General features: G+C 46.9%; 1 protein-coding gene across 1 annotated transcript; it reads right to left on the bottom strand.

The window, feature by feature from the left end:
- Window positions 1-235: 235 nt before the first annotated feature.
- Window positions 236-19,058, bottom strand: LOC129354503 (kinesin-like protein KIF26A). The gene is given in 13 exon segments (XM_055023961.1): window positions 236-1,989; window positions 2,952-3,063; window positions 3,422-3,609; window positions 5,801-7,496; window positions 7,498-8,769; window positions 9,256-9,418; window positions 10,024-10,180; window positions 11,703-11,886; window positions 12,807-13,075; window positions 13,150-13,243; window positions 14,322-14,519; window positions 15,735-15,933; window positions 17,718-19,058. Coding segments are annotated over 13 exon segments (4,737 nt in total). The 5' UTR covers window positions 17,735-19,058; the 3' UTR covers window positions 236-1,801.
- Window positions 19,059-20,691: the final 1,633 nt, after the last annotated feature.

The following is a 20,691-nucleotide window of genomic DNA, read 5'->3' as shown; positions in this document are numbered from 1 at the left end:
CTAAAATTATTTATTTTATTTCTAAAATGATAATGAAAACCACCGATTAGCATCTGGCATGTGAACTTACTGATGAATATTAAATAGCTGTTATGCATCTGGAAGCCATTAGATGTTGATCACTTAGCTGGAAAGCTAATTATTAGCTACCGATTGGGCGACGCGCTGCTGCCCCCCTGTGGCGGCTTGTTGTAATAAATATGGACTCAAACAGAAACATTAAAAATGTCTGAACTGTCTGAACAAACTTCTATTTTTATTCTGCTGGATGTGAATGGTCGACTCACCTTTAACTTTTCAATGTTTCAAACACATCATTAGAAATTATTAAAAAACTGTACAGTAGAAAAACAAAAAGAAAAAACACATTATTGAAAGAAGGCATAAAAACAGGCAGAGAAACGTCCTAAAAACACAAGATTATAAAAGAGGAGAAAGAAATTCATGCAGCAACGTTAAAAAGAGCCTGAGAAAGTTTGAATGCATAAAGATAAAAATATGAAAAATGAGAATAAAATGTTTTCATCCTGGTTGTGAAATTCAACGTCTTAATGAACATTTTCCACTCGGTGAAAACGAAACGCTGCAAAGCAACGAGGAGGAGCAGCAACAAGAAACAAACAGTATTTACAGCAACCTGCAACATTCAGAGGCAACAGAGCAACCAAACGGATCGATTCTGATTCAGAGAAGCAACTGAAGCTGCAGACCTGCAGGGGGCGCCGTCAGAGAATTAACAGAAATAATTTGTTTTCTTTAGTCTGTCAAGGAAGAAATAAGAGCGTTAATCTTCAAAGATCAAATGTTTAAGTCTGAGCTAAATGTTTATTTTGCTAACTAAATATTTAGTTTAGTTAGCAAAATAAATATTTAATTTGTTGCTAAATATTTAGTTTTCATTTCCTGAACTAAGAATTTAAGTTATCAAATATTGAATTTGATAACTAAATTTTTATTTCCAAAATTTTACTTCCAAATTAAATATTTAGCTCAGACCTAAATATTTATCTTACTAATTAAATATTTAGCTTACTAATTACATATTTAAGTTGCTAATTAAATATTTAAGTTGCTAACTAAATATTTGGGTTGGTAGCAGAATATTTAGCTCCTAATCAAATATTTAGGTCCAAGCTAAATGTTTAGCTTTTGAAAGTAGCCTGCTGATACCAAAATAAAAGCTGGGCTTTAGGGTAAAAAATGTTTAGTTAGCAAAATAAATATTAAATTTATTTATTTATTTATTTGCTCTTTTTATATTTTATTGTCTGTTGTAAATAAATAGATACATATTTGGCTCAGACATAAACATTTATTTTGGAACTAACTAAATATTTAGTTTGCATTTTGACATCAATAAATATGAGAAGAATATAGTAAAATTATGACTGAAAATTTGACACTAACATTTTTTCTCTGTGAAAAGTGATTAAATCAAGTTATATCTGTTTTTACAGTGTAACTGTCCAGACAGCAGCTCACGTCTCTCCAGAACCGGACTCGGGTCTGCAGGTCCGTCTGCAGCTCTGCAGCCGCTCGGCTCTCTGGACTCTGACAGAACCGTCAAAAATATCAACAATTTGTGTAAAAACGTGTCAATAAAACAACCAGCAGAAACAAATCTGAGCTCGATTTTCTATATTCTTCCTTTTTCTACCTAAACTGGTTTGATCTCTTAGCACCGTTAAAACCAGAATAAATACAAAATATGACAAATAAAGAATGAAATAATCAAATCAACAGTAAATGCAGTAGAAAGGCACTTCCAAAAGCTTCCATCTTGTTTCCGTTTCCATGGCGCCTACACCCTGTGGCGGCCGTCCTGCGGCGCGGCGGCGCTGGTCGCCGTGGTGACGGTGACGTCGAAGCAGGTCTCCATCATGACGCGGGCCTTGCACAGGTTGACGCGGCGCTGCAGCGCCGCCGTGGCCCGAGCCAGAGCCTCCGGGTACTCCTGCGACTCCCGGTCCAGGTTCTGGTCCACGTCGACTGCAGAGGAGAAACGGCGCCGTTACGATTCATCGGGAAAGAAAACCGGCGGGTTGAACCTGAGAGGAGGCGCAGCGACACGGACTGGAGCATGTCGGCTGTTTGAGGCCAACATCTGACAGATCGGATCAGAACCGAACTCTGGAGAATCTCCCAGAGGAAAAACTGGAAGGCTGAAGTTAGAAACGTCTCAATGCAGCAGAAAACCTCCAGATTTAAAGAGATCAATGAAAAAAGATTCATGACTGAAGTGAACCAGCCTGGAGGTGAACTGTTCAAAAGAATCCCTCTGAAACGATTCACCAAACACACATTAATATGCATTAATATGCATTAATATGCATTAATATGCATTAATATGCATTGATATGCATTAATATGCATTACTATGCATTAATATGCATCAACAGCTGCAGTGGAAACCACAGAACCAAACATCTGGAGTCTGCTTCTCAGTTCAATAATTAATCATCAATAAATAAATTAATTCACTTCTTCAATAACTAAAATGTGTTTAAACAAAATAAATCCAACAAAACTTTAAAACTGTTAATCAGCTGCTGCTCCAAATCTGTGAAGTTTGCTTTCAATCAGGTTATTGATTATTGATTGGAAGATTTCTGTGAACTAACATAAACAGGCTGCTGCTGAGGGGTCAGAGGTCAGCGCTGTGACCCCTGGTGTCAATCAGGGTTACATTAAAGACCATCATCATCATCATCATCATCATCCTCCTTTCTGTTTGATGTTCAGCAGAGAAAATATTTACTTCCTGTTTTGTTTGAAATGGGTGAAAAACTCATTTTTATTAAATTAATAAAACATTTATTAACTATATAAAACCCAAAACTCCTGGATCAGGTCGGCATATTCATGGTTTTCAGTTATTTCAAACTAAAACAACATAAATCAATAAATGTGCAAAATATTTCACATAAATGTAAATAAATGAATTTCCTCACAATCTGAGCTCCACCTGCTGGGATGGAGCATCAGGTGGAGCTTCGCCTCCTGCAGCTCCGCCTGCAGCGCCGCATGGCGGCGGCTCAACGCCTGCAGCCGCTGGAGCAGGACCTGAGGAGAACAGAGCCGGGTCAGAACCAGAACCACAGCCGGGTCAGAACCAGAACCAGAGCCGGGTCAGAACCAGGCCCAGGCTCAGAACCAGAACCAGAACCAGAGCCAGGCTCAGAACCAGAACCAGAACCAGAGCCGGGTCAGAACCAGAACCAGGCTCAGGAAGAATCAATCATGAAGATTCTGGTTTTGTCTGAAGACGAGGAGAAAACTGTTTCCATCATTATCATCATCATCATCATCATCATCATCGTCATCGTCATCATCATCGTCATCATCATCATCGTCATCATAATCGTCGTCGTCATCATCATCATCATCATCATTGTCTGGCTGAAATAACCCAGAGCCTGACCTCTGACCCCGTCTCCTCCTTCCTCTGCAGCCGCTCCACGTCGTCGATCTCGTACACCTTGATCTCAAACGGCTCCTTCAGGGCGCCGCCCAGCGGCGGCAGGTCCACCCACTGACCTCCGACCTTCCTGCCCAGAGCGGAGGCGTCGGGCAGTGGAGCGGGGATCAGCCGGCGCCGCAGGAAGCCGCCTGCAGGACGGACAGGTGAGGGGCGGAGTCACAAACTCACCACATAAACATGTGAAACAGAAAGTGACTCGTTCATGATCATTTAGATCATTTTGGTTCATAATTCCTGAACTATTTGAGTTTTTTATTAGCCTGGTAAAAAATTATGAATTTTTATCACAGTAACATTTTGCTGCAGTTTGATATGATGCATAATGAGAAAGAATACATGATAAATGAATATTTATGAATATATTATGATAAATCAATATGGTTTTGGTCATTTACATTCTGGGGATTAAAATATTTTGAAGGGTAATTTTGTTTACAGATAATTCATAATTTATTTCATTTATGGTTCCAGTTATAAATGTTTTTATTTTATTTTATTTTATGTGTTTGTTTGTTTGTTGTGTTTTATTTTGAATATTTATAATATCTTCCAGTTCCATTATTGACAGTTTTTTTCTGAATGATAAATGATCTTTGAGAGCAAACTTATATTATTATAATAATATAATCATTATGTCACTGGTCTGAAAACAATAATATTATAGTTTATCACAATAAATAAAGTTAAAGATACTTTTCATTCATATTTCTGTCCTGAATATTTTTATTGATCTGGTGAAATATTAAACTATTTAATGTTTCACTTCATGATAAATTACTGAAACAAATAAACTTCAATAATATTATCATTATTATTATTATTCTTTATTCCTAGATATTTATTTTCTCTAATAGTTTTAGTTTTTGAAGTTGAGTTTCACCAACAGATTATGAAAATATTTGTTTTAAAGTGTGAGGTTCAGCCTCATCCTCTGGAAACATCAGCTGGTATAAAAGCGCCGCCACCGCAGCCGCCGCAGCCGCCGCAGCCGCCGCAGCCGCCGCAGCCCGCAGCCGCCGCAGCCGCCATCATCCAAATGATTTACAACCAGCAGCTGCTGCATCGATAAGTGACCAAATACTGATAATCAACCTGTGAGAGACGCGTCAGACTGAAGGGGGTGTAGAGGGTGTGTGTGTGTGTGGGGCGGGGGTGTGTGTGTGTGTGTGTGTATGAAGTGTGAGGTGATCATTGCAGTTGGATGTGTTCCCTGAGAATCCCTCATGAAACTCATGAAACTTTCATGAGGGATTCTCATCGCAGCGTTCTGCATGAATCTCAATAATCCGCAGGAAGCTAGAAAAGGATGTGAGAGGAATCGAGGCGCTCAGACATCAGACAAGCTGCAGCGCAGCGTTAACCGACCGCCTCTCTCATCCCGTCATCACGCTCCGATACACGGAGGAATCCATAAACATGCTAATGTCTCCGTCTTTCCTCAGGAGGCGGTGAGTTCGGGGCTCTGTTGGTGTCCGACTCTGACCGGCCATCAGAACCCATTTTAATGATAATTGGTTCTGATAGAAACGTGGAACCGCTCCCGGAGAATTCACTTTGACATTTTCCTTTAAAGAAGAAAAACATCCACTTCAGATTTAGGAGGATTCAGACATTTGAAAGGCGCCTCGTCGTTATCTGCTGAGTTTCTGCAGGTTTCCAGATTTAAGATGTTTAAAAGACTTTCAGAAAAATAAATCACTGATGTTTTAACTCCATTTTTCACTCTTAAGATCCAGATATTATAGTTAAAATTATTCATTTCAGATGTGATCAAAATGTGTAAATATGGACAAAATAAAACTGGGTTGGGAGAGCAGGCTAACATTAAGGTTCTGAAATGGTCTAGTCAAAGCCCTAACCTCACTCCAGTTAAAGTATTAACAGAGTTTACAACACAAATTCATCTCCTTAGACAGCTTTAATTTTGCTGCAAGGCAAACAGAACGGACATGCCACCAAAGAGAGATGAATTCTAGGATATGGATGGAAAATTGAGTGGAAGGAAAACATGTGGTGGAGAAAAGTAGAAAAACAGGGATAACTACATGAGGGTGTTGTGGGAAAACCTCATTGAAGAGTTTAAGGGAGTCAGAGGTCCAAACTGAAATATTTTCTTCTTCTCCTGCTGTGAGTCAAAATAAGAAGAAGTAACACTTCACTCTTTTTCTTTGGCTCATAATAGATTTTCTTGTAAGCAGCTCCACCTGGTGGTTAGCAGATGTACTGCAGGATGTACAGGAATGAACACACTGAGGTGGCGATCAGTTGATCAGTCCATTAGACTGATCAATAAAAGGTATAGACGTAATTTCTACTCACCGTTTCCTCTCTTCTTGGGCGATTTGGACACCCTGCCTCGGTTGGACGCTCCGCTCTCACTCATGGAGTCGTGGGCTGATGACGTGCTGCCCGTCGTCTCGCTGTCTCGGATCATGCTCTCGTAGCCGCTGCTGCCCCCGCTGTGGTAAAACAAGGCGGTGCGGCCCATGGCGGGGGGCAGCTCCCCGCTGAGGATGCTGCTGTTGTCGCTGCCGTGTCCGCTGCTGTAGCGCTGCGGCCTCCGGGGTGCTGTGATCTTGCTGTAGGGCGAAGGCAGCAGCGTGCTGACGCCCGTCGTCCCGCTGTCGGTGCTTCCTCCGGTCCCCCTGGTGAGTTGTTTCTGAGCAGCGCCGAGCTCGCTGACCCGGCTGTTAGCTGCCCTGCTGATGACCTGCTGGGTTCCCATGATGGTGCCTCTTCCCGTCTTAACTCCGGCTCCAGCTCTGGCAGGAGGCCTGCCTGTTGGCGGTAGGCTGGCGTTGGGTCCAGGAGGGGAACTCAGGCTTTTAGAGCTGCTGGTTGACGATGTTCGAACCTTCGGTCCAGCAGAACCAGCAACACGGGAGTTGCCATTGCCTCTGACCTGCAATAATTTACTGGATGCAGAAGGAAAAGTAGGAGAGGCTTGGGAGGAGCAGGGAATGTTTAAAGGCGGAAGGCCAAGTCTTGGTACAGATCTGCTGGATTTGCAGCTACTCCCTGCAGCACCATTAGCATCTCTGAACGCTTCCGGTTTCAGCAGAGTCGAGGTTGGACTGTCTCCTCTCTCCAGAGATCTCAAGCTCCCATAGAACCTGTGAGAATCTGCTTTGGCTCCTCGTGTCTTCAGGCTGGAAGACGTTCTGGCAGAACTGTGATCGATTTTTGAACTAGACGTGTTGTGACTGAATGAATCTGCTCGGTGCCTGAAGGTGAACTCCTCCTCTGAGGTTAAGCTTTTAGGGAAAGCAAACCTCCCACTGTCACTGCTCGGTTTTAAGGCACTTGGAAACCTTGTCTTCTGTTCTTGGCTGGACTGTCTGATGAGTAGCGTAGGAGGAGAGACGTTTCCAGAGCCGGCCTTAGAGATCATGCTGCTTTTCTGCCCATTTGACTTCTTCCCCAGTGATGAAAACCTGGGCATCCCTGTCACACTGGCAGCTTCTTGACCACATTTTGTTTCAGAGCTGTGTGAAGTGGAAACCGTTCCCAGAGTTGTTGCCCCTCGCGTGAGCCGCGGCAGCTTGATGAGAGTATCTCCTCTTCTGCTGATGGGCTTCTCGCAGCCATCAATGACTCTCTGAGCTGTGGAAGACATTTGTGTCTTCGGAGATCGAGGAACACTGTTGCTGTTTCCTCCAGACCTTTTGGGGGAGATGCTAGCTGTGCTACTTCTCGTTGGCTTGCCAGCAGAGAGAAACTCAACCTCTCTTGGATCAATGAAGGTGCTTCCCTGAAACAACAAGTTCTCTTGTGTGCTGTTGCCTACGGCTGAAGAAGAGGTAGGCTTGGTTTTCCTGGGAAGACTGTAGTGGTGGGTGTGGTGGGGAGACAAAGTGGGAGTGCTAAAGGCTCTCACCTTAGAGGATCCTTTAGGTGTAGCTTTGGTGGCATCAGGGAAACCAGAGTCCTTGGTAAATGATGGTTTGTTGGGTGTGGCGGGATCACTGTCCAGCTCCGAGAAACAAATGCCACTGTCATTCAACGAACTCTTCAAAGCCATGCTGCAGAAAAGGCTGTCGATGGTATATACCTGGTGAAGTCAGGATGGACGCGCTCTCTGCTGCTGTACTCTCATCTCTCAGGAAAAACCTGTTTGCTGCTGTACTGTCTTCTCTCTCAGCGGGTCTTAATCCTGCAGAGGAATGGCAGCCTGATCCCGTTACTCCATGCAGAGTTGTGTAAATGTCATACTCATCATTGATGCTACTGATGATGCTGACTGGACGGGAACCTGCAGCCAAGGCCTGCAGCGAACACTCTGGGTTGAAGCTGAGCAGGTTGGCGGGGCGGCCATTGTCCGGGACGAGGCCGATAGGAAGCTCCTCTATGACGGTGAACACCAGCTCGTCCTCCCCGTTCAGCTCCACGGGCTGCTGGAGCGTGATGGTGGTCCTGAGCAAGTCTCTGTCCAGGCATCTTCCTAACAAAGCCGCTCGAAGGCCGCTGACTTCCACGGCATTAGCTGTGGAGTGATGGGACCTTTCCCTGTCTGGCAACTCCAAGGGTTGGCTTTGTCTTGGTGCTTGATCACTCATACCCACTGGGGGAATCCTGCTGAGAGCTTCCCCTGAGTCAAATGCTGTTATGGGCCTCTGGGGTAACGACTGAGGAGGTGATGGTCCGGTTGTAGCTCCTCTCACCTTCTCTCTTACCACAGGCTCTGGATCTGATGAGCAAGGCTCACTGGACTGTACCGAACATGGCTGAATGAGGGAACCGGAGCGTTTCTCTCCATCTGCACTGGTCCTTTTGGAGGATTCCACTGGGCTTCCAACCGAAGGGAGTCTGGAGTCTGGTCCGGTTATATTTAGAGAGGAATTCTCATCAGATTCTGGTCCAGTTTGATTCTTCATTGGTTCTGTTGCTCTGCTCTCTGTGCTTAAAGCGTTTGGAGCTTCACTGCCATCGATACAATCGAGCCTCTCCTGCAGCTCTGCGAATGTGTTGCATTTAAAGTGATCTCCGTCTGAACGGGGAGAATCTTTGGTTCGCTTCTTGTTCAGGGAGGGAATGATGGGGACAAAGGAAGGCGGGCCCTCGTTGTCGCTCAACTCTCGGTCAGATATGGCCGTTCCACCAGGACCGACGTAGATAACGGTGTCGCAGGACTGTTCGCTGCTGGAGGAATAGTCAGGATCGCTGGAGAGCAGCAGGGGTATGTCAGGATCCAGAGCCACGATCCGGGGGTAGAAAGGCTGAACGTGAGGAGGCCGACGGGATGGACCTTCCTCACAGGAACTGTCGCCTCCGGAAGAGCTGGAGGCGTACTGGAGACAGCAAAACAGTTAGCACAACAAGAATGACGGAGGCAGGCAGAGGGAAGGCGATAGCTGCTCACCCTCTCACAGCCCAGCTAAGCTAGGTTTAGCTTAATAGCTCTTTGGTTACCTAGCAACAACATGTTGAGTGCATGCGCAGCAGCAGTTTCATGTTGCCCAACATACTGGGACGTACTTTCTCCCTGGAGGGTTCACAAAGTTTTACTAAATAAAGTTCTGACAGGAAACAGCTTGGCAGGAAACGGCGTTCGTGTTTAAATTCAAGCCAATCAATGCGCAGCATGACAGCCACACCAGCTAACGCATCCAGCTGCTGGTGTGTCACAACAAACGTAGGTATTCGGTCCATGGGATCATTAAAGCTCAACCATCTGGTTGGAGCAGAAAACGCAGCTCAGCTGAGCAGCTTCATGTTTTACCTTCATAACTGATTAAGAATAAAACATATTGACAAAGTAAAGATGAAGGAAGTACTTTGGATTTCTTCTTCCTCATGCGGTGGATGCGGGACGCCAGCTGCACCGTGGTCAGCGTCTCCATGAAGTTGGCCGGCGAGTCCGAGATGTGGGCGATCATGGTGGTTCGACAGTTGATGTTACCCAGAGACTCGCTGAGCAGCATGGTGAGCTTGCTGTCTCTGAATAATAGATCATAAAAAACCTCGTTACACCAGAAGAACGAGGAAGAGACGCCCGGGAAGGACCCTGGAGACCGTTCATTACGCCGCGCAGAAGTTGGACTCAGACGGAGAGGAATGAGAAGGAAAGTCTCAGCTCACATTCACGAAGCGTACTTTGAACTGCACACAACGTGCGATCTTCTACCAGACGCACAGAGAGAAACGCGGCTTTTGAAGAGACCAGCTGCATCACAAGCTGCAGCTTCTTTCAGTTTCCTGTTTAACACCAACAGCAAAGCTGGAAATATGATCACTTTGGGCTTTCATCTGCATCCAGTATTATTGCTTATTATATGCAAATCAGTGCCTGTCCGCTGCAGATACGATACTGATGAGAATATCAGCTAATTATTATTTTATTTCACACCAAACATGCAGACAGATGGAAAATCAATTCCAAGACTTTTGCAGAAAGAGAAGTCTGGTGAGATATTGACTGCCTCTAAATATTCTTCATAACCACAATTCAGAAACATGGAACTGTCCCTTTAATTGGACAGCAGAGACAACAGGTCAGTCTTTATTGTCACCATTCAGTAAAGTTTTTAGCATCAGGCTGGTACCTGTAGGGGACGTGCTTGGCCCCGTTGGACAGCGCCAGGACGACGTTCCCCAGAGCGGACAGGGACAGACACTGAGCCGCGCCGCCCTCCCTGGTCCGGCTGATGTCCGTCTCACAGCTGCCCAGGTCCAGCAGGTGGAGACGACTCCGGCCCGACACTGAGGGACACCGGGACCAGAAACATTGAACTGCAGGCTCTGAAGTTAATTAATCACATTTTGATTTTAATTTTTGCACCAGATTTACAGACGTCCCAGAAACATGCAGATATAAAGTTCCACTCTGAACTTTTATATGTAAAAAATGCAATTAATTGAGCTGAATGTTTAACATATTAAAATTTATGTCATTAATTCATCAAAATGAACATATTAAAGTCTAAAACCATCGACGCTCCTAAAAGCCAGTAAGTGTTTTCATCCCTGTGGTTTCTGCAGTTATTTGCCTATTTTAATTATTTTAAAGAGCATTTCTGCTGGTTTTGAATATTTCTGCTTTTCTGCACTACTTTTATTTTGTTGCTTTTTAATGCACATTATTAATTTAAAAAGTGACTCTACATCCCTGCTGTCTGAATATGCTGTTAACTGCACTGTATTGTTATGATGCAATCTTCTGAGCAGGATGTGAGTTGTAATCTGCTTTTATGTATATTTTTATGTCCCATCCAATAAAAGCTGCTTCCCCAGATCCAGATTTAACGGTTTCAGATAAAAGCGTCTCCAGTTCAGCTCCTGCTTGTTTTCATGTCTCTAATCAACTCTGATAAATATTCAGCAGCATTTTAACCGCCTGCTTATTCCAGTAATTCAGAGTAATGAGGTTGTGAAAGTTCAGCTGCCCACATCAGCAGGATTTGGAAACTGCTGAGAGCAGCTGAGCGTCCCCCTTTCTGCCCGCCGCCCCATAAACACGGCGGGACGCTGGGCCTCATTAGGCCCGATGGTTTCCAGGACTGGACAGTGGCAGGTGGACGGGGTGGTGGCTGTTAACGAAGCCCCAGGGCTGGTAATTGATCCTGTTCAGCTCCAGATGAAGCTAATTAGCGGCTACATGTTAGCAACAGGAAGACAAGCTGCAGGAATTTATTTCTGCCTCAGAGTCTCTGAGCTGCTGTTTCACTCCAACAAGCACAAAGATCCGATTTCATTTCCACTTCAGAGGTTTAATTTATTAAACTCTCTACAGGCTAAAGGGACATTCTGCGATTTTATTCTGTTTCAGTCTTTAGTTTGTGCAGAAGTTAAATAACGGAGGAAGAAAGTCTGAACATCAAACCAACAGACAAACTGAATATTTCACTCATACAACCTTTATGTGTTTTGGCATAAACAAAATGTTTACATGAATCCCAGGAAGAGAGAATCATAATCGCTGCGGCTGTGAAGCTCTTCAGTCAGAGATTCTAGTTTTTAATGAGCTACTTAAATGAATGAATAAATCTGACATTTATTTTGGTATTATTTGCAGTAAAGTTATTTTTGGGGCAGTACCGGCTTTAATGTCACTCCGCATTCAAAAAGCCAAAGTTACATTTACAGTTTGTAACTGAAGTACGGAGGTGGCAGCATCATGCTGAGAACTTCAGACGGTTTGTGAGGAAATATTGAATCAGCATCTCAAGACATCAGTGAGGAAACTTAAAGACAAAACAATAAAAACGTCTCCTTGCCCTCTGACCTGTTGCCCTGTTGCTCTTGTCTGCCCTCTCCTGGTAGAGGTGGAGCGTGAACAGGAAGTGGGAGTTCCTCCGGGCGTCCTGGTCGTTCGGCATCCGGCTGCTCCTCCTCTCCGCCAGAGCGGCGTCCAGGAAGTAGGCGGCGCGCTCGGCGCTGGTCGCACGCAGCTCCGTCTGGTTCTGCAGCTGATCGGACCAAACAGAAAAACTAATTTCATTATTTCTGCAATTAGAAGAGAAGTTTCTCCTAAACTCAATAATATTATCAGGAAGGAGCTTCAGGAGGATCTTTGGGGTTGAAACCTTCTGCGTTTTTAAAGAACTCCTGACTTTAACTGAACTCTGGTTGAAATGAAGACATCTGAATCTCTGAGCCATCTGAGCTCAAAGCGCTTCTTCGCCTCGCAGAGATAAAAGGCAAAACGAGACAGAATGGGGTTTGATGAAATAAGGACGTCTGTAGGAGCGCAGCACAGAAAAGAGCAGAGACAGAAGAAGAAAATTAAAGCGAGAGCAGATAAAAAGAGTCAGACTGAAGGAGCCTGGGGAGATAAAAGTGAGGAAGATCCAAACTAATTGGACGGTTCTGGAGAGCGACGAAATCCCAGGAGGTGAAGATGAGGTCAGAGGAAGAAGAGGACAGGAAGCTTAAAGGACGACTGCAAACAAAATGTCCAAGAGCACAAAGTCATGTGAATCAGGTTTGTTACGTTGTGCTACTTTGCTTTAGCTCCATGATTTTCACCGTTTGTTTGATTCATCCGGATATCAGGTCAGTATCGGTATCGGCCAATAATCACGGTAGTATCGGTATCGGCCAATAATCACAGCGGTAGTATCGGTATCGGCCAATAATCACAGCGGTAGTATCGGTATCGGCCAATAATCACAGCGGTAGTATCGGTATCGTATCCGGAGGGAAACAGTTGAACATCGTGTTGCGTCATTTCCACATGATGCACAACGCTGCGCTGTGTTACATTTACTTTATAACATCAGAGGATTCTCCTTTTTGGACGAGTTCAGATTTTATTGGAGCAAAACATCAACAAACTTTAATGACAGAAATCGTCTTTATATATAAAAGTCGTCGTGTTTCTGCGTACCTGGGAGCCGCAGACAGGATCCTCCCGCAGAGACACGGCCGGCCCCGGGGCCTCCGCTTGGCTCCCTGCCGAGGCAGAGAGGTCAGCCAGCAGGTCGGAGAGCGCCTCCTCCTGGCCGGAGATCTCCACCGCCGAAACTCCGACGGAGAAACGAGCGCCGCTCTTCTCCCTGCGCTCCTCGATGAGCTTGAAGAGCCAGGAGATGGCGGTGGGCGCCACGCCCAGGCTCTGGGTGGAACAGTCCCGGCCAATCATGGTGTACGTCTTCCCTGGGGGCGGAGCAAACGAGGGGTTCAACGGGGACGCGTGCGTCGGTGTGTGAAGGAACTAGAGCGGTTGTTACCCAGGTTGGCGTGTCCGTAGCAGAAGATGCAGCCGTCGGCCCCGTTCACCACCGACTGGATGACCTCTGACACGGTCCCAGAACAAACCTCAGCCTGTCAGGAGTCAAAGGTCAGACGGCGTCAGGATGCTATGACATGTAGTGGTTTGAGACGCGAGGTTTGAACTGAGCAAACCGGTTTTTAAAGTGAACAAGCTGAGTTCATTTAAAGGAGCAGGATTACGTAAAATCGACTTTTTTCATCTTTCCATCATGTTTTCATGTTTTTCCCTCATCAGAAACAAACCTGGAGTTTTACTTTGATTCCTGAATGTTTGATAAACCCTTTAATCTCCATTCAGCTGCAAAACGCCTGGGTGGACCAAGCCCCGCCTCCGAGTCGCATAAATTTGCTGTTTTAACATCACAGTGATGGACCTAAAGATTCATGATGCGACGTTTAAAGGAACATTTCAGACATTTCTCTGGCAGAAAGTGAAAATATTAAGTTCTTCAAACCTGATTATAACTCAGGATATTAAAACAATCCTTCAGACGCTCAGTTCCACCAAAGTCTGTTTCATTTGTTCGGGTTGGAGCTCAGTGAATCGGATCATTTCACGCTGGACAGTGAAGAACTGGACCTTAATGCCAACACTCAACGCTCCTTTAAAACCGTCAAGTTTACGGTTGACATTTCAAATAAATCTCTGGAATATGAGCCACAGGGAAGCTTTGATATTCTTTAGCTTCATAAACCATAAAACATTTTGTGGATCAGAACAGATGAACCGGTTCTGGATCATGTTGGGTTTAACTTCATCTGAGGTCACATGTGGTTCATGTCACAATGTGATGCAACATTTCAGTTTTTATACATCTGTTATGTACAACGATGCATAACAAGGAGGAAAGGTGAAAAAGTCACAGCCTGAGTTAATCTGCTGCATCCTGACAGCTCGGCTCTGCTGCGTCACATCAAACTGCATCAAACTGCATCAAACCACATCAAGCTGCAGCTCTGATCCTCTCTGGGGACGAGGAGTGGCGCGGCGCCACCTCGCTGATGAAGAGCTCAAACTCCAGCTGCGTGCTCTGAATCTGAATCTGCAGCTCCTCCACTGAAACCTGTTCATCCCTCACACATCCAGACGAGGATGAGGAGGATGAAGAGTTTCAGGAGCTCCTCCCACCTGTGACGCGTCCTGCGTGAAGATGGCGTCGAAGGTGAAGGTCTTCGGCGCGGCGGGTCGTCTCTGACCGGACGCAGAGTTCCCGCCGCTCGGCGTCTCGATCAGAGTCAGCTGCTTCTTCCTGCCGTCCACCTTCAGGAAGGAAGTGGACTCCGAGTCGCTGCTGTTCACCGAACTGATGCGGACCATGACCCGAACCTGAGGACGGACAGGAAGTCCACATCAGAGCCCAGCAACAACTTCAACACGTTTCAGAATCTAAATGACAGAAAATTAAAGTCAAAATCTGCTATTAGCGCTGATGCTAAAAACGCTAAAGAATTTATTAGTGCAAAATAAATGTCACATTTCATAACCTGAACCAGGTACAGATCTGGTTCAGGTTCTGGTGACCCGCCTGTCGGCCTGCAGCTTCATTTTCTGGGATTAAATCCGTTTTTACCAACTGGACCAAATTCATCCTGTCCTCTGAAATGTGACGGAGCTGCAGCTCCACGTCTGGCCGTTGGGTCTCTGCTGGACTTTATCGGCCCGTCAAAGAGCTGCTGATCCGGCGCTGGGCAGCGAGTCTGAAGAAGATCACCGCCGCTGCAGACAGGAAACGGCTGCAGCAGACAGGAAACAGCTGCTGCAGACAGAAAACGGCTGCAGCAGACAGGAAACGGCTGCTGCAGACAGGAAACAGCTGCTGCAGACAGGAAACAGCCACTGCAGACAGGAAACGGCTGCTGCAGACAGGAAACAGCTGCTGCAGACAGGAAACATCTGATGGAAACAGACAGGAAACGGCCGCTGCAGACAGGAAACGGCTGCTGCAGACAGGAAACAGCCACTGCAGACAGGAAACGGCTGCTGCAGACAGGAAACAGCTGCTGCAGACAGGAAACATCTGCTGCAGACAGGAAACGGCCGCTGCAGACAGGAAACAGCTGCTGCAGACAGGAAACGGCCACTGCAGACAGGAAACGGCTGCTGCAGACAGGAAACGGCTGCTGCAGACAGGAAACAGCCACTGCAGACAGGAAACGGCTGCTGCAGACAGGAAACGGCTGCTGCAGACAGGAAACATCTGCTGCAGACAGGAAACGGCCGCTGCAGACAGGAAACAGCTGCTGCAGACAGGAAACAGCCACTGCAGACAGGAAACAGCTGCTGCAGACAGGAAACAGCTGCTGCAGACAGGAAACGGCTGCTGCAGACAGAAAACGGCTGCAGCAGACAGGAAACGGCTGCTGCAGACAGGAAACAGCTGCTGCAGACAGGAAACAGCTGCTGCAGACAGGAAACAGCTGCTGCAGACAGGAAACGGCTACTGCAGACAGGAAACAGCTGCAGCAGACAGGAAACAGCTGCTGCAGACAGGAAACAGCTCGAGGGTTCAATTCCCTCATCAGAACCCGGGCGGCGTCCTACCTTCCCCATGCCGGGCGTGTCCTTGACCTTTGACCCGGCCCGTAGGAGGCATGGCGGGACGGCGGGCGGCGACAGCTGCAGGGCCCCGCTGAAGCCTCCGGTGAACAGCGGCGTGGCCCCGGGCGGCGGAGCCTCGGTCGGCGCCGCCGGGCCCGACTGGGACTTCCTCCTGTGGGACAAACTGAGCTTCTGAGCCGCCCTGCAGAGAGACAGAACCGAGACAGAACCGAGACCGGTTCTGGTTCAGAACAACACCAAACATTTATAGATGTAAACAAAACAGACACAAACAGAGGTCAGTTGGTTCTGACCCGACCCGCCAGCTGGAGGAACAATCAGAACTTTAAAACACCAAACCAGAACCAGAACCTCTGATTGATCCCAGAACTTTAGTAAAACTACAGAGGAAAACGCTGAACTGTGGTTCTGATCAAAGTTTCTCCTCCAACCAGAACCAGAACCCGGGCGGTTCTTCTCTTCTCTGATGAATCCACATGCAGGCGTTTGGGTCGGTACCAAACCGGAAACATTTGAGCCAATAAAAACGTTTTGATGAAGCTTCTCTGATGGTTCTGATTTCAAATCGTTTTCCAAACCGATTCTGGTTTCAGTGACACATAAATTTAATGCTGCAGAGGAAGAGGAGGAGGAGGAAGAGGAAGAGGAGAAAGAGGAAGAGGAAGAGTGTCCCTGCACTCCTCCTCTTCGTCCCTCCATCCACAGTGAGTCCAATCAGAAACAGAGCGTGTCATCGGAGCGCCATGAAGGACGACCTGCAGGGATTCAACACAGGAACAGAGAGAGAGCCGGGGGCGTGTGTGTGTGTGTGTGTGTGTGTGTGTGTGTGTGTGTGTGTGTGTGTGTGTGTGTGTGTGTGTGTGTGTGTGTGTTGGTGACATTTCTGCTTCCTCGATGGGATCGGCCGACAAATGTTAACCAGAGGCACAAATCGCCCAGGAATCGTCTGATTCCACTGAAGCGACACGATTTCTGCTTCTGAATGAAAAAGTCACAAAAGTTTCTGCAGAACAAAAACGGAAGAAACAAGAAGAAAAACGAAAAGAAAAGCAGCAGCAAGAAAAGTTAGAGGGAGGGAGAAAGCTGAGAGGAAGCAGCTTCAGACATCCTGATTCAGCTGAACGGAGCTGATCTGGATTAACGACCCGGCAGAACCAGGAGAACTTTTCCTGCTCCAGAAAAGTTCTGCTGGACCCGACATCCTGAGGACTAAATGAGAACAAATCATAGAAACCAACAAGCTGAGGACAGAAATGTGGAGTTATGGAAGTAAAGAAGCCGACTGATAGTTTGTCCAAGCACATTAATGGAAAGTTGAGTGGAGGGAAAAAGTGTGTTCGAAGTGATCCAAACCTCTTCTGAACCAGAATCGACACCAGAATCATCTAAACCTGTGTTCACACTGCAGCCTGAAGTGACACAATTCAGATTTTTGGTCAAATAGGATTTTTTTCCCAGACATTCAACGTCCAGATAAAAGCCAGCAGAACGCCCCACAGTGCCAACGATCTGCCAACGATCTGCCAACGATCTGCCAGCCGCCACACAGAAGAAGTTCTCAGTGTTTGTGGAAGTAACCCAAGCTGGTTCCAACCCGATCTGTTCTGATCAGAACCGGGTCGCTTCAGGCTGCAGTGTGAACGCAGTCTGATGTTCCCTCGCTGATGAGCTTCATGCTGAATTCATTCCCAGAACCATTTCATCCAGCGCTGAGCCGCCGTTTCTACAGACGACCAGAACCAACGAAGAAGAGCTGCAGGTCGGTTTAAAGCAGCAGCAGAACCAAAGAGAAGAATCAACAGAACCTCTGATGAGGGAGGAGAAACATCAGCAGCAAATTCTGATGTCACCTTCCTGTCCTACCATCACAAACAGAAACTGGGAGTCTGCTGAACTCTAGGTGGACTTTAACTGGACCATCCCGGGTTTGTTCTGATTCCTCTGCTAGAACCGATCTCTACTCACAGGTCCTTCCGGTCCATTATCGTCCAAACTGGTTTTCATCCTGATGCATCTTGAAAAGGCAGATTCACTCCGAGTGAGAAGAAAATCCAAACTGAAGGAGGAAGACTGGAACCAACTGGGCTCCTTTACTGGTCAAACTGGACCAGGAGAAAATCCCCACAAGACTTCGTGGTCCATGAACCTGCATCCAGACCCATGTTTCATTCTTCCCAGGAACAATTTACTGTTTTTCCAGTTTTATTCAAACATCAAATCTGGAACTTTCTGCTCCAGAGAATCCGTCAGTTTTTACATCTGGATCCTGAACTTCATCAGGGCTTGGAGCAAAGTTCCTGTTGTCCGTCCATCAGCTGGAGGACTGGAGACGTTCTTCCCTCCAGAGACGGGAAAACGTCCTGCAGCCGGACGCAGCGTCTGTCCACCGATCCGTCTGTCCACCGATCCGTCTGTCCACCGATCCGTCTGTCCATCGATCCGTCTTCTCCTCTCAGACATCAAGCAAACTGGATCAGCTCATCAACGAGTCTTCAGAAAGTTTCTCTTTGGATGAAACCATCAGTTTTTATTGACATCATTTTATTGATGGTTTTTCTGATCCCAGTATGAGTCCAGCAGCTCAAACTGGTTCATTTCGTCCCATTCAAAGACAAAATGTGGGAAAGTTTTCAAAGTGTTCGGAAAATTCAGCAGAAAAGACAGAAACTAGTTCAGGAACAGCAACTTCACCTGTCCTTTCTGTGCAGAGACAGAGACAGGTTCCCCAGTCCATCTGTCCTCTGGTCCTCCTGTCTCATCCCAGTCTGTCCTCCTGTCTCATCCCAGTCTGCCGCCGGGCGGATCAAAGGGAACTTTCAGGGAACAGCTGCAGACGTTCCCCTCTCTCCTCCTCCACCTGTAAACTCGATGTCTTCATCTGCTCCTGCAGTCGACGCTCCTCTCCATCCAGCTCCTCTCTGATCTCTCCTCCTCGTCCCTCCTGGATGTTTCTCCTCTCATCCTTCGGTTTCTCCTCGTTTCCTTCTTCTCTTCATTCTCTGGTTTCTCTCGTTTCCTCCTGCTGTCTCCTCTCCCCTCCTGTAGCTCCTCAGTCTGTTCCTGCAGTCTGTATCGCAATGCTGCTCCGCTCAACCCCTCCCACCTTCCTCCTCCTCCTCCTCCTCCTGTAACTCCAGGAGAGAGAGGGATGAAAGGACAGCAGCGAAGGAGGATGAAGGACTGGAACAAGAGGAGGAAATAAAGCGGGTGGATTCCTGATTCTGGCTCCTGTTGTTGCCGGGAAACACGGGAGAAGCTGCAGCCTTCCTCCTCCTCTTCCTCCTCCTCCTCTTCCTCCTTCTCTTCTTCCTCCTCCTTCTCCCTGTCCGTCTGCCTCTTTCACCTCCTCTGCCTCTTTTTGCAGCCCCACCCTCCTGGGAAAACACACACACACACACACACACACACACACACACACACACACACACACACACACACACACACACACACACACACAGAGTGCCTGAAATCCAGCAGAGGGGTGTCAGACGTCTCATGAAGTATTCATGCAGTGTGTGTGTGTGTGCGTGCGTGTGTGTGTGTGCGTGTGTGTGTGTGTGTGTGTGTGTGTGTGTGTGTGTGTGTGTGTGTGTGTGTGTGTGTGTGTGTGTGTGTGTGTGTGTGCGTGTGTGTGTGTGTGTGTGCGTGTGTGTGTGTGTGTGTGTGCGTGTGTGTGTGTGTGTGTGTGCGTGTGTGTGTGAGTGTGTGTGTGTGTGTGTGTGTGTGTGCGTGTGTGTGTGTGTGTGTGTGTGTGTGTGTGTGTGTGTGTGTGTGTGTGTGCGTGTGTGTGTGTGTGTGCGTGTGTGTGTGTGTGTGTGCGTGTGTGTGTGTGTGTGTGTGTGTGTGTGTGTGTGTGTGTGTGTGTGCGTGTGTGTGTGTGCGTGTGTGTGTGTGTGTGTTGGACCGTAGTTCCGGCCAACAGATGAATTAGTCAGATTACAGATCAGGGCCTCATTAACTGTCTGTATTAACAAAAATTCTCCTCAGATGAAAATGATCTGGGTTTGGTTCTGGTTCTGGTTCTGGTTCTGAGTCTGCAGCAGCTGTGTGTGCTGTCAGCTGCTGCAGCAGAACCAGAACCAGACCGGGTTCTGCTGCAGGCGGTTCTGATGGACAGAGTCCGATTCCTCGCTGAGAATCTGAGCATCAAAGTGGAAAAATGTGTCAGAAAGAAATTCTGCTTAATGGGTCAAAAGGGAGACGGACCGAGCCGAGGGAACTGGACCGAGGTTCTGATCGGTCCGAGGCTTTTAGCCGGAAACGGGTCGGCCACGGTGGAGCGGGTCTCAGCAGGCGGTTCTGTCTGGAGGCTCGGTTCTCTGCTCCATTTTCAGCTGTTTGCTCCTTAAAAGCGAACACTAAAGGTTTTTACTCTGAAGACGTGACGGAACCGGACCCGGTCTGCCATCGGGTCCAAAGCTCTGCAGATCCTGAAGGTCCGACAGCAGCGGCTCTGAAGGCTTCAGGAAAATCTCTGCTGCCCAGGAAGTCGATGGAAAAGTTTTGGGCCGAGGGCCAGGAAAGCACTTTGGGAAACCCGACGCGCCTCAGAGGAGAACTGGGCTCATTTTGGTTCTTTTTGGTCCGGAAATCCAGAATCGGATCACAGCAAAACGTGACGGAACCATGAAGCTGTGAGGAGAAAGACGTGAGAACCGACATCATCATTCGTCAGCATGAAGACTTTACAAATAGATAGATAGATAGATAGATAGATAGATAGATAGATAGATAGATAGATAGATAGATAGATAGATAGATAGATAGATAGATAGATAGATAGATAGATAGATAGATAGATAGATAGATAGATAGATAGATAGATAGATAGATAGATAGATAGATAGATAGATAGATAGATAGATTGATTGACTGCTGGTCCTGCTGGTTCTGCTGGTTCTACTGGTTCTACTGGTTCTGCTGTGTTCTCCAGCGCCGT

Source organism: Poeciliopsis prolifica, unplaced genomic scaffold (assembly GCF_027474105.1).
Source record: "Poeciliopsis prolifica strain line A6 unplaced genomic scaffold, Auburn_PproV2 SCAFFOLD111, whole genome shotgun sequence".
In the NCBI taxonomy this organism is placed as follows: domain Eukaryota; kingdom Metazoa; phylum Chordata; class Actinopteri; order Cyprinodontiformes; family Poeciliidae; genus Poeciliopsis; species Poeciliopsis prolifica.
Note: the sequence above shows the minus strand (reverse complement) of the source record. Positions and strands in the feature narration are given on the sequence as shown.